Source organism: Antennarius striatus, chromosome 1, assembly GCF_040054535.1.
Source record: "Antennarius striatus isolate MH-2024 chromosome 1, ASM4005453v1, whole genome shotgun sequence".
In the NCBI taxonomy this organism is placed as follows: Eukaryota; Metazoa; Chordata; class Actinopteri; order Lophiiformes; family Antennariidae; genus Antennarius; species Antennarius striatus.
In genome coordinates this window covers 5,996,712-6,008,922 of record NC_090776.1, presented here as the reverse complement: position 1 = coordinate 6,008,922, position 12,211 = coordinate 5,996,712, and the positions used below count along the sequence as shown (strand labels likewise).

At 46.1% G+C, this 12,211-nt stretch overlaps 1 protein-coding gene across 1 annotated transcript in view; it reads right to left on the bottom strand.

Annotated features, from left to right (window-relative positions):
- si:ch211-186j3.6 (neural-cadherin) overlaps positions 1 to 12,211 on the bottom strand; it is a 593,489-nt gene that overhangs the window by 117,218 nt on the left and 464,060 nt on the right. The window contains exon 29 of the mRNA XM_068311636.1: positions 647 to 774. Within this exon, the coding sequence (XP_068167737.1) occupies positions 647 to 774 (128 nt within the window). The remainder of the gene's footprint in view (positions 1 to 646; positions 775 to 12,211) is intronic.

Below are 12,211 nucleotides of genomic sequence, written 5' to 3'. Positions count from 1 at the left end.
GAACAGTTAAAAAAATATGGAATCCAAAAGATTCTTTTCAAATAAAATAAAAGTTAGGTAACACCTCCAGTAAAAGCCAAGGGCTTAACATCAGTTTTGTAAAATGTAAATCTGTTGTTCGGATGGTTTTGAATGGTTATGAAAGACCAAATACTACCAAAATTGTCAGAGTAACACTCTAGAAGTGCTGCTCTCCATACCGGTATGTAGTAAAGAGAAATGATTCATCACATTTTTTCTAAAAATAATTCTTCAGAGAATTAGCAACTCTCACGAGCCAGGAAGAAATTCCCTGACAAGCATCCCCCGCCGCTTGCCCCTAGGGAGGTGGGTTAGGCTCCAGCAAAAGTTGTGACGCACAAAGCGGAAACAATTACAAGAAAATGGATAATGTATAGATGGATTGATAGTAAATTAATTAGTAAGTAAAGCCTTTTTAATATTCAGAATTTTCTGAAATAAAAATTGGACTTAGAAATAGTTGTAAGGTATCTCTAGGTTATTCATTTTAACAACATATTAACATGTGCCTGTGCGTGTGTGTGTGTGTGTGTGTGTGTGTGTGTGTGTGTGTGTGTGTGTGTGTGTGTGTGTGTGTGTGTGTGTGTGTGTGTGTGTGTGTGTGTGTGTGTGTGTGTGTGTGTACCTATCAGTGTTGGGTGTAACGCCTGTCACTTCACAGGAAGAGTGGTCTTCTGTCGTCAACCAGCTACCCAGTCCCTCTGTTTCCATGACCACTGCCCCTGAACAACGATCCAGGGTGAATCGCACATCCTGGAAAGGTCACATAAATAAAGAAATGCTGTAAAGACATTGTTATCATAGAACTATTTAGATTAATAAAAACCCCTTTTCTCTTGATTATAAGTGTACCTTAGAGCAGGATCTCATATCTTAAATCACCATATTCCAATAAATGTTCAGTTATGGTATTTGCAGGTAAAGAAGAGGGGAGTGAAGCAGAAACCATGACAACCTATTTCTAAACAGAATAATTTATTCAGTCCACTCTTTAAAAGCTCACTACATGCTTGCACGTTTTCAGCGCACAGGAAAATTTATGCTGCGCACAAAATAAAATCCGATACAAACTTCTTAAGTAATATCTAATATTACACCTAATCTAATTAATTACAAATATATACTGTATCTAACACAAAAAAAGTCATGTATAGAGTAAAAAAAGTAGTTTCCCCATTAAGGGCATTAATAAAGTTGTTCTTCTTCTTAGTCCAATATCAGGAAACCTTTACCATTTTGCATTGTAACTCATAACTCCAGAACTTACACCAAAAAGTCTCAGTCCACGGAGAAAGTGCAGTCTTTGAGCCAATTTGGAACACAGTTGGTCCACCTGAACATGCCATTTTAGCTGGATGTCCATGTAGACCCCCAAGTACTTATAAGAAGCAACATGCTCAATCTGCGTATTACTGATAAATACTGGATCATGAAGTCGGACATTTCTATGGTCAAAGATCATTTCTTTTGTCTTAGTGGTGTTCAAGATCAGATGACTATTACCGCATACAGTATTAAAGTTGTTAATCTCTGTTAATTAATATGGAAAGTGTTCCTGATCAACTGCCGGTTCAAATTCAACCCCAGTGATTGTGTGACAGTGGATGAACAACTCCTGCCTTTCAGTGGGATGACCCAGCTTCTGCAGTACATGCCGAGCTAGCCCGCCAAGTACTGCATAAATATTTTCTGGGTTTGTGATGCACGTAGCCCATATGCAATTGATGGGATCGTATACCAGGGGAGACAACCAGGGGAAAATATTTTCCTCCAGTAGAATCTGGGGGAAAATATTGTCCATCAGTTGTGCAATGGATTGAGACACACAGGTCGAAACATCACCACTGACAATTTCCTCACCAGCATCCAGATGATCTGACTACTGTGCGAACTTTGCGACGGAACAAGCTGGATATTCCTCCAGTCAGGAAGGCTTCTAGGTACAGAGAGGTCCACAGCACCGAATTTGGGTTCAATAGCAACATGACCATGATCAGCTATGTAAGATGGAAGGGAAAGGCTGTTCTACTGCTTATCACAATGCTAAGGACAATGGATGAAACCAGCCCAAGGAGGAGGAGGAAAGTGTGTTCATAGGAAGAGAGAGAAAAGGAACGCCAAGAGTACAGGACTGAGAGTGGGGACGTTGAATGTTGGAACTATGACAGGAAAAGATAGAGAGTTGGTTGACATGATGCAGAGGAGGAAAAGTGAGTGTGTGTGTGTGTGTGTGTGTGTGTATATATATATATATATATATATATATATATATATATATATAGACCCTTAATGCTATACCAGCCTTCCTCAAACATGAGTGAACACAATAAAGACAGAGTCATACCGGCTCGGACGTCGCCCGGGTTAACAAGGTCCGCGTCAGATACTAGGGAACCAGGGCAATCTGATTAGAAATGGGTTACTGGAACAAGACACACATGGACAAGGGCGTAGAATACGGAGTTGTTGGAATGCTACTACACGAGTAATCCCAGAGAGAGGGGATATATGGGGCGGATGTGGGACCAATGGATGCTTCGAAACCCACAATCAAGGCTAACAAAGAAACAGCTGTTAGCCCAGTGTTCCAACATCCGTAACCAAAAACTGCTGTCACAACCAGAGATCGATGAAATACTACAAGGGGGAGCCAGGACGCCAGGTCAGCGGGGTGATATCACCCCCACCCCCACCCCCACAATCCGAGATTGGGTACCAAGCCCCAAGAGACACAGACACCCTCAATACAAGAGCTGATGACCTGAGAAGGAAGATCGTGACCCATCACTGCATCATCCGACAAATACCAAAGCTAAGTTGTCAAGTACCTTCAGAAGTTCTGCTAGAAGATGTGAATGCTGCAATAAGAACCATCCCCACAGGGAACATAACTGAGACCAACAAGCTGATCCACAGTACAGCAACAGTAATCCTCGAGATGCTGGGATATAAGATCAACACAGGGCATATTATTTGTTATGTAATGCCTGAGCAGTGGATATATGCAATTTCCTACGGGATTAATAAAGTATCTATCTATCTATCTATCTATCTATCTATCTATCTATAACAAACAATACCCTCCATGGAAGAGACGGTTAGAGGCCAAGATAAAGGTGACACGGAGAGAAGTCAGCCAGCTAGCCGAGCTACAGAAGGGGAACATGGTGAATAAAGGGGTACCCAGGAAATACAGCAAGCTCTCCATACCTGAAGCACTCAAAACTGCCAAACAGAGACTAACGGCTCTGGCTACCCAACTGAAGAGATACACCAAGGAGATAGAGGCCAGGAGAATAAGAAAGAGAAGCATCACACAACACCGATGCCCAGTGGCTAGTGGACCTGAGGACTGACCACAGCTGCCTCCCAGTAACCATCTCAATGGTAGACATCCAAGAGAGAGTGTCAAAGATGAAGATTTGGTCAGCACCGGGCCTGGATATGATCCATACATACTGGCTAAAGAAGCTGACAGCACTCCACGAGCGTCTAGCAGCACAGATGAACCAGCTGCTAAGGGATGGGACACACCCAGAATGGTTGACTGAAGGCAGGACAGTCCTGATCATGAAAAACCCACAGAAGGAATCTACTCCATCCAACTACCGGCCAATAACCTGTCTCAGTACAACATGGAAGCTCCTGTCAGGCATCATGGCAGCTAAGATGAGTAGGCACATGGATCAATATATGAGCGGGGCACAGAAAGGAGTTGGTAGTAACACCAGAGGAGCCAAGCAGACTGTAAGAATAGGCAGACCAACTTGTGCACCACCTGGATTGACTACCAGAAACCCTACGACTCAATGCCACACACGTGGATACTGGAGAGCCTTCTGAGAGGGACTTTTAAAAAATATATATATATATTATATATATACACATACACATATATACACATATACACATAAATACATACACACATTCATATATGTATGTGTGTGTGTGTGTGTGTGTGTGTGTGTGTGTGTGTGTGTGTGTGTCTATCCCTCTCATCCTTGTAGGGTGGTATCTGTGTGTCATCCTCAATCTCGGATTCTCTACCAGAGGCCTGGAAGACTGAGGGTTCTGCGCAGTATCTTTCATGTTCCTAGGACTGCGCTCCTCTGGACTAGGGCTTCAGATGTTGTTCCAAGAATCTGCTGGAGCCACTCTTCCAGTTTAGGGGTCACTGCTCCAAGTGCTCCTACTACCATGGGGACCACTTTAGCCTTGACCTTCCACATATATTCCAGCTTATCTTTGAACCCTTGATACTTCTCAATCTTTTTGTGTTCCTTCTTCCTGATGTTGCTCAGCTGGAATCGCCACATCTATCACCACTGTTCTTTTCTGCTCTTTGTCCACCCCACTATTTCCGGTTGGTTAGCAAGGAGCTGTTTGTCAGTACAACAATCTTATTTTTTATTCTTTAAATTCTCTTGAATTCCATACAAACTTCTTAAGCAGCATCAGATTTTCGAACAGCAGTACAAACAACATGCATTCATTCAGTTGTTTAGTGTGTTCACTCAAATCAATGTATTCTAATTTTACGACCTGTATGCAACTTGAAGTCGTTGAAGTTCAACAACTTCATGGTAGCAAAGCCCCAGGTATTGTTGAGATTCGCCCGGAAATGCTGAAGGGTCTGGGTGATGAGGGGCTGTAATGGATGACATGAATGGAAGTCTGGGACAGTGCCGAAAGAGTGGCAGACTAGGGTGGTGGTTCGTCTTTTTAAAAAGGGAGACCAGAGGGTGTGTGCCAACTACAGGGGCATCACACTCCTCAGCCTCCCTGGGAAAGTTTACTCAAAGGTGCTGAAAAGGAGGGTCCGACCGATTATCGAACCCTGGATTGAGGAGGAATAATGTGGGTTCCATTCTAGTCGTGGAAAAACTGACCAGCTTTTCACTCTCGCAGGGATCCTAGAGGGGCTTGGGAGTATGCTCATCCAGTCTACTTGTGTTTTGTGGACTTTGAAAAGGCGTAAGATCGGGTCCCCAGGAATATATTGTGGGAGGTACTGTGGGAGTATGGGGTGAGGGGGCCTCTCCTCAGGGCCATCCAATCCCTGTACGCCAAAAGTGAGAGCTGTGTTCGGGTCCTCGGCAGTAAGTCGGACTTGTTACGAGTGAATGATGGCCTTCGCCAGGGCTGCGCTTTGTCATCAATACTTTTCGTGATTTTCATGGACAGGATATCGAGGCGTAGTTGTGTGAGTAGGGTTTACAATTTGGTGGGCTGCTTTTTGCAGATGATGTGGTCCCGTTTGCATCATCGGCCTGTGACCTGCAGCGCTCGCTGGTCCGGTTTGTAGCTGTTGGGAATTTCCATTCAACAATGGAAATGCCCACAAAACGCATCTGCTTACACAAACATTCGGGGCTCTTCTCTAGAGGTTTGTTGCTGCATCTGTTGTAGAGCCCAACGCTGTATCCTAACCAATTTGCAAACTGCTGAATTTCTTCAGTAAACTCTTTTTGGAATAAAGTTTGTCTCATTATTGAAGATACACCTCTCAACCGAGCTAAAGAACCGAAGAGGTTTTTGTTCAGAGCAAAGCCCTAACAAACTGGTGCCGTGACCTGTGACTCAAAAGAGGTGGCATTCTCTCTGAGAACCAGGCGGTGTCTGACTGCGCAAACAAAAGGTAAGCAGAAACCTTTTCTAAAATTCTGCCAGATAGCCTGCCTGGTTTATCACGTGAGTCTGTGTAAATTTTGTTACAAATAGGCACCAGTTCAACATAAATATTTATAGTTGTGTTTTACATTGTGAAAAAGTTGGCCAGGAAGGAAAATTGGGAGATTCCCGGGTTTACTTACGTATAAATTTGTGTTTCTAGCACTTAAGTCTGGGACAAAAAAGTGAGACTAGGAATTAGGTGGGGTCAGAGTGCAAAGACATCAAATAAAACTAGGTTAGATAGGGTTAAACCAGTGGAACCACTGACTGCTCAGAACAGCGACATCTGAGAAGAGAGTGATTCAAAAAATGGCAGCCGCCGAGTTAAAATCAGATACCTGGGGTAAAATGTTATGCAAGTATAGCCGCTGCTAATCAACTGAGAACTCAGAAAGTTCAGTAACAGTAAATAACCAAATTGTAAGATTTGTTTAAGTTGTTGAACAGGCCACAGATATTTAATAAAATTGGACAAGCGATGGTCCAATAATGGGCAGAGACAAAGTTCTTCCCCTTATACTAAAAACTTTATTAAAAGAGAGTAAAAAGAACAAGAATGCCAAGAGACCTATCGGACCTATCAGGTCTGCATGAGCACTGCAGGACGGCCGGGATGACTGTAATTAGGGAGCCAATTGAGGCCGGAGCACTCACCCAGCTCCGTGCCCGACACTCACAATCACACAGCAAACAACCAAAAAGGCAAGGGGTAAAGTGTAAAACGTGAAGGCTGTGTAAAAACCACTACACACACAAATTAAGGGGAGTGTGGAGCTGAAGTGAGGGACCCAGACAACCAATGGCTCCACTGTCCAAAGCAGCTCCCTGGCACCGGCCCCGCAGCACTCATGCAATAGAAAGAACAATTAAAAACATGTTAAAAGCTAGCAGGACTGCTGTAACAGTACTGTTTGTTGTCTTGGGGGAAAATACAAGCCTAGAATAAAATCAAGGAGTATAAAAGGGCACAAAAGCCTAACCAATAAAATTGAATAAAATAAAACAATTAAAACCAACAATGAAACCAAACTATTAAAAACAGCAGTGGCAGTCTGTCTAAAATAAAAAAGAAGACAGGTTAAATACCTCTTCCAAATAAGCCAATTTGTACACTTAAGAAATTGTCCTTATACCTCCTGTGGAACAATCCTCTCCAGGAATCCACCTGTGTGGGCATGAGGGAAGTCCCTGAACGAAACCTAACATATGACAAAAATAAATCTAAAAACACAACCAAAGCACATAAACGTAAAAAAAAAAGGAAGACAACTTATGGCAGCATGTGTAGCAGTCAACTCCTAGCCAGAAAGGAAGCATAGTGACACCTTATACCAATTTCTGGCTGATTGGTAGGAGGAGCTGACTGCTACCCAACTCTGGTGGCCCAGGAGGGACATTTTCTACCGGTCACACAAGCTTGCCAAAATAAAATCAACTAAACTCCAACCAATCGAGTGAACATAACTATTGAAAGATTGAACAAATGGTCTGCAAGTCTGTTTTAAGGTCTGACGAGACCTTTTTCTGATCCCAGAACAACGAGCTCACAATAATAAATGTAATAAAAATAAAAGAACGAAAGATGAGGCATTTAAAACACGTCAAGGAGAAGAAGGTCATCAACTTGTGGCTGAGTGTGGGGGAGGTGATGGACTGGAGATCTGCTGGGTGGTACTTAGGTTGTCACGCGACTGACGATGATGTGTATTGTTCTTGTACCATGTCGCATTATGATGAATGTGCCTTCCGTGTGGAAGTCTAGCTTGAGATCCAATAAGACTTATGAACTATTGTGCGGTCTCTACGCTCTATTTATGCTGTTATATTTTGTTGTGTTTGTCCATACAGTGGTGTTTATGTGTCTCTTGTCCTTATCCCACCAACATGTCCTTAAGTATGTGTTTATTTAGTGTAAATACTGTGTTGTCTGAACACTGTTTTGTTTGATAGCTGTATTCTTATGCATTCTTGTCTAACATATGATTGTATGTGTACTTAGCAGAGGGAAATAATTTCCCTTTAGGATTATTAAAGTATTATTCATTCATTCATTCAAGTCTTAAAACAACTTTTGAGAAAAGAGTGAAATTGTAAAAAATAGAAGATGATTTGAAATTCACAAGGGGCATAGTCAAAGACTATTTCCTTCAGACTGTAGTAAAAAGCAAACCACACCCCCATGTCATATGCATGACATTGTGATAGCAAAGTAAGAGCCCTCCCACGATAACCACAACCCATGGACAAGAACAACAGTTTTACTAAAGATAGGGAGAAATTTTATTTTGAAAACAAGGGTAACATTCCAATCAGGAACATGCCAACTCAAAGTAGGGAGGAACATTTCACCAGTGGGCCCTAAGCCCAGGTTCGAGAAATGTTACAAAAAACAAAAAATAAGACATCAACCACAATTGGGCGGGCAGATTGGAAATGCCCCCGGCATATCAGATAGCAGAGCGGGAGGCCCTATTTGTACCCGACTCCAATGTGGGAAATGCTGCTGATCTTGCCTGGCTACGCATCATCCATCCCTCTGCTGGAGAGGAGGGCTAGCTTTAGCCAGGGTCTACAATTCACATTCACAATGGTCGTAATGCTAATATATGTTCACACTGCTGCAGGGACAGTCTTGTTGGTAATTTTGTGCTCATTGCTCATGTGAGGGTTGTAGAGGTAAAAGGGTTGGTAAATACTGTTTTAGCTACCAGAGACCCCAATAATTAAGCTTTGCTGAGTCCCTAGGACTCACAGGGAAGGTTAGCTTCCATTGTTTCCAGCTGAAAACACATTGTTATATACATTTCCACATTGTTACATAGACTCTCCACTGCCTGTGAAGTGGGGTGTACGCTAAATCCCTTTTGGGTGGGCGGATGGGGGGGGTCACGTTCTCAGCAGTTGGAGTGAACGTATAGGATACATACAGTATAGGATCACCACACTGAGTTTGTGAGGTTACCCAGTTGGGCCACCTCAACAGGGGGAGTTGTTGGGAATTTCCATCTAACTATTGAAAGGATCACAAAACGCATCTGCTTACACAAACACAAATAGCACAACAATTAGTTCTTGTCTATCACATAATTTTCTGAACATGGAAGTACAGCACAAGAACTGCACATAGATAACTGATACATGTGAGGCTGAGTCAGGCGGCTGATGACTCAAGGACAGTCTAAGCCAAACACTATAAAGATCACGGCCAATGAGCATTTGGGGCTCTTCCCTAGAGGTTTGTTGCTGCTGCTGTTGGACAGCCCAGCACTGTATCCTCACCAACTTGTAAACTGCTGAACTTTTTCAGTAAACTCATTTTGGAATACAATTTGTCTCATTATTGAAGATACATCTCTCTAAAAGAAAGAACCGAAGAGGGTTTTGTTCAGAGTAAAACCCTAATACAGCTGAGTGTGAAGCGGCGGGGATGAGGATCAGCACCTCCAAATCTGAGGCCATGGTCCTTAGCAGGAAGTAGGTTGACTGCCTTCTCCGAGTGGGGAATGAGATCCTTCCACAAGTGAAAGAGTAAAAGTATTTTGGGGTCCTGTTTACGAGTGAGGGAACAATGGAATGTGAGATTGGACGGTGAATTGGGGCAGCAGGAGCGGTATTGCAGTCGCTTTACTGTCAGGACCGAGACAGGAGCGGAGACCAAGTGTCTCTGAACTGAAGTCTTTATTTACAGCAAAGGCACACGTGGGACGCACGGGAAAAAACGGTGCACAAGCCGGGTCGTGACCCGGGAGAAAAACACACAGGGGCAGAGCTTCTCGTCCTCTGTCGACCTCTGGGACAACACCGCTCCCACCCCCACATCAGAAGCGTCCACCTCCACGATGAACTGGCGTTCAGAGTCTGGCAGACTGAGGATGGGCGCAGAGGAGCGTTAAACACCCTATCAGCCACAGGGGTCCAGGATAACGGCTGTTTGGTACTATAGAAGCATCTATAGAAGTTCGCAAATCCCAGGAACTGCTGGACTTTCTTACGGTTATCCGGAACTGGCCAAGAGGTCACTGCAGAGACTTTGGCTGGGTCCATTTGTATATTCCCTTCTGCAATGACATAGCCATGGAAGGAAGCGGATTTGACATGGAACTCACATTTCTCTGCCTTAACAAACAGTGAGTTCTCGAGCAGACGACTGAGCACTAGGCGGACATGTCTCTCTTGCTCTGACTGAGTCTAGGAAAAAATCAGAATGTCATCCAGGTAAACAAAAATGTATTCAACATGTCCCTCAGAATGTCATTGATCAGAGCCTGGAAGACCTCCAGTGCATTTGTAAATCCAAATGACACTTCCACTCGTCTTCCTCCTGGATCCGGACCAAGTGGTAGGCGTTGCGTAAGTCCAATTTAGTGAAGACTGTGGCCTCCTCGAGTAGTTCAAAAGCTTCGGAGAGCAGATGAAGAGGGTACCGGTTCTTGACCGTGATCTCGTTCAGTCCCCGGTAATCGATGCAGGGACGGAGCGAACCATCCTTCTTCCCCACGAAGAAGAACCCCGCACCAGCGGGGGAGGACAATGGCCGGATGATGCCTGCAGCCAAGGAGTGATTGATTATAGTCTCCATAGACCTCCTTTCATGGGTGGAGAGGGAGTACAGGCGGCCCCTGGGTGGAGTGGAACAGGAAGCAGGTCAATGGTACAGTCATAGGGGGCAGAGAGGTAGCCTTGGCTTTGTTGAACACCTCTTTTAAGTCATGATAAACCTCAGGGACCTTGGAGATATCGGGGGGTGGTCCAGCTGGAGGTCTGCAGAAGTCTGGTATTGCTGCCTTTAAACATGTCCAGTGGCAGTCTTTACTCCTCTCCAGAATGGAGCCCCTTACCCGGTCTATATGGGGATTGTGCCGGCAGAACTAGGGGTACCCGAGGATAATAGCCTGGCCGGGCGACCTGAGCAGATGAAACTGTATGGCCTCCTGGTTATTCCCAGGGATGGACATCGAGACAGTTGCGGTGACATGGGTGACGGTGCCCAGGTGGTGGCCGTTCAGCGCCTGGGCAGGAACAGGAGTGGGTAGAGGCTGGCATTTCAGGTTCCACTGGTGGGCCAGCTCAGAGTCCATAATGTTCGCCTCGGCCCCTGAGTCCACCAGGGCGGAGAGGCTGTGGAGCTTATCAGGGAGGTGAATGCCGACCTGGACAAGGGGCTGGCAGGGGTTAGGTGTCTGGGAGGGTCGAGTTGTAAATGAGCTTATCCGGACCCCTTCTACTGCCGGAGAGCTCTGGCTTTTAGCGCACATGTCGCTACTCGATGCCCCTCCTCCCCTTAGTACAGACACAGGTTGGTGGTGAACTGGCGTTGACGCTCCGCAGTGCTGAGTGAAGACCGGCCCACCTCCATGGGTTCATCAGGTCTCTCGGCAGATTCGGGCGTGACAGTGCCGGGTGCGCTGGATCAGTGAGTGCTGGGGAGCGTAGGGGCCTGGCGCCCTCTCTCCCGTCAATGACCCTGGACCCGCTGACCGATCCACGTCGCGAAGGCAATGGCTTCGTCGAGAGTGGTCTGGGGTTTGTGGTAGACCAGCTCATCTTTAATCCACCAGACTGTGGTAAAAAGCGTCCACTAGCGCCTCATTGTTCCATGAACTGCCCGCTGCTAAAGTCCGGAAGTTTATGGCATGATCCGCCACCGTGCTCCACCCCTGCCAAACAGACATGAGTTCTCGGGATGCCTCCGCCGTTGAAGACCCGAGATCAAACACCTTGATCATCTCCGCCAAGAGCAGGTGGAAGGAGGAGCAGGCGGGAGACTGACGCTTGCACTCAGCTGTCGCCCAGAGCTGAGCACGGCCGTGAGGTGGCTGATGACGTAGGCCACCCGCGCTGGTTCGGGGTTGAAGGGCGAATAAAAGCCTACAGTTTGCCAGAAAGGGGCGAGCAGGATCTCCATCAAACCTTTCAGGATTGCCCACGCGGCTCCGGTGTGTGCAGGGAAATCTCCGGGGGGCGGGGCCATGGCGCCGGGGGAAAGCCCCTTGGCAGCGGAGGCGCTGGGCGTGGGCTGCGCCGGAGGCTCCCGCTGCAGCAGAGCCTGGATCTAGTCGCTCTGGAGTTGGACTTGCTGGAGCAGAGCAGAGATTGCAGCGGAGACTTGGTCCAGGCGGTCCTCGGCGCACAGAAGGTGGTCCTTTGCGGAGAGTTCAGATGCTGGCTCCATTTTTGGTCAGATCCTACTGTCAAGACCGAGACAGGAGCGGAGACCAGGTGTGTCTGAACTAAAGTCTTTATTTACAGCAAACGCACACGAGGGAAGCACGGGAAAAACCGGTGCACGAGTCCAGGGAAACAGAATGGGGCGGGCGGCGTACAGACACGGGAGGATACAGACAGGACTTACGGGGAAACAGGCAGGCATGCAAAGGCATAAGTCCGAGAGGCAAAGTTCGTGGTCGGGGACAAAGCAGAGTTCTGATACAGGTCCGGGCAGGCAGGTCGAGGTCCAAATACAATCCGGGGTCAAGGCAGGAGTCAGGATGAACTGGCGACAAACACGACATCGACA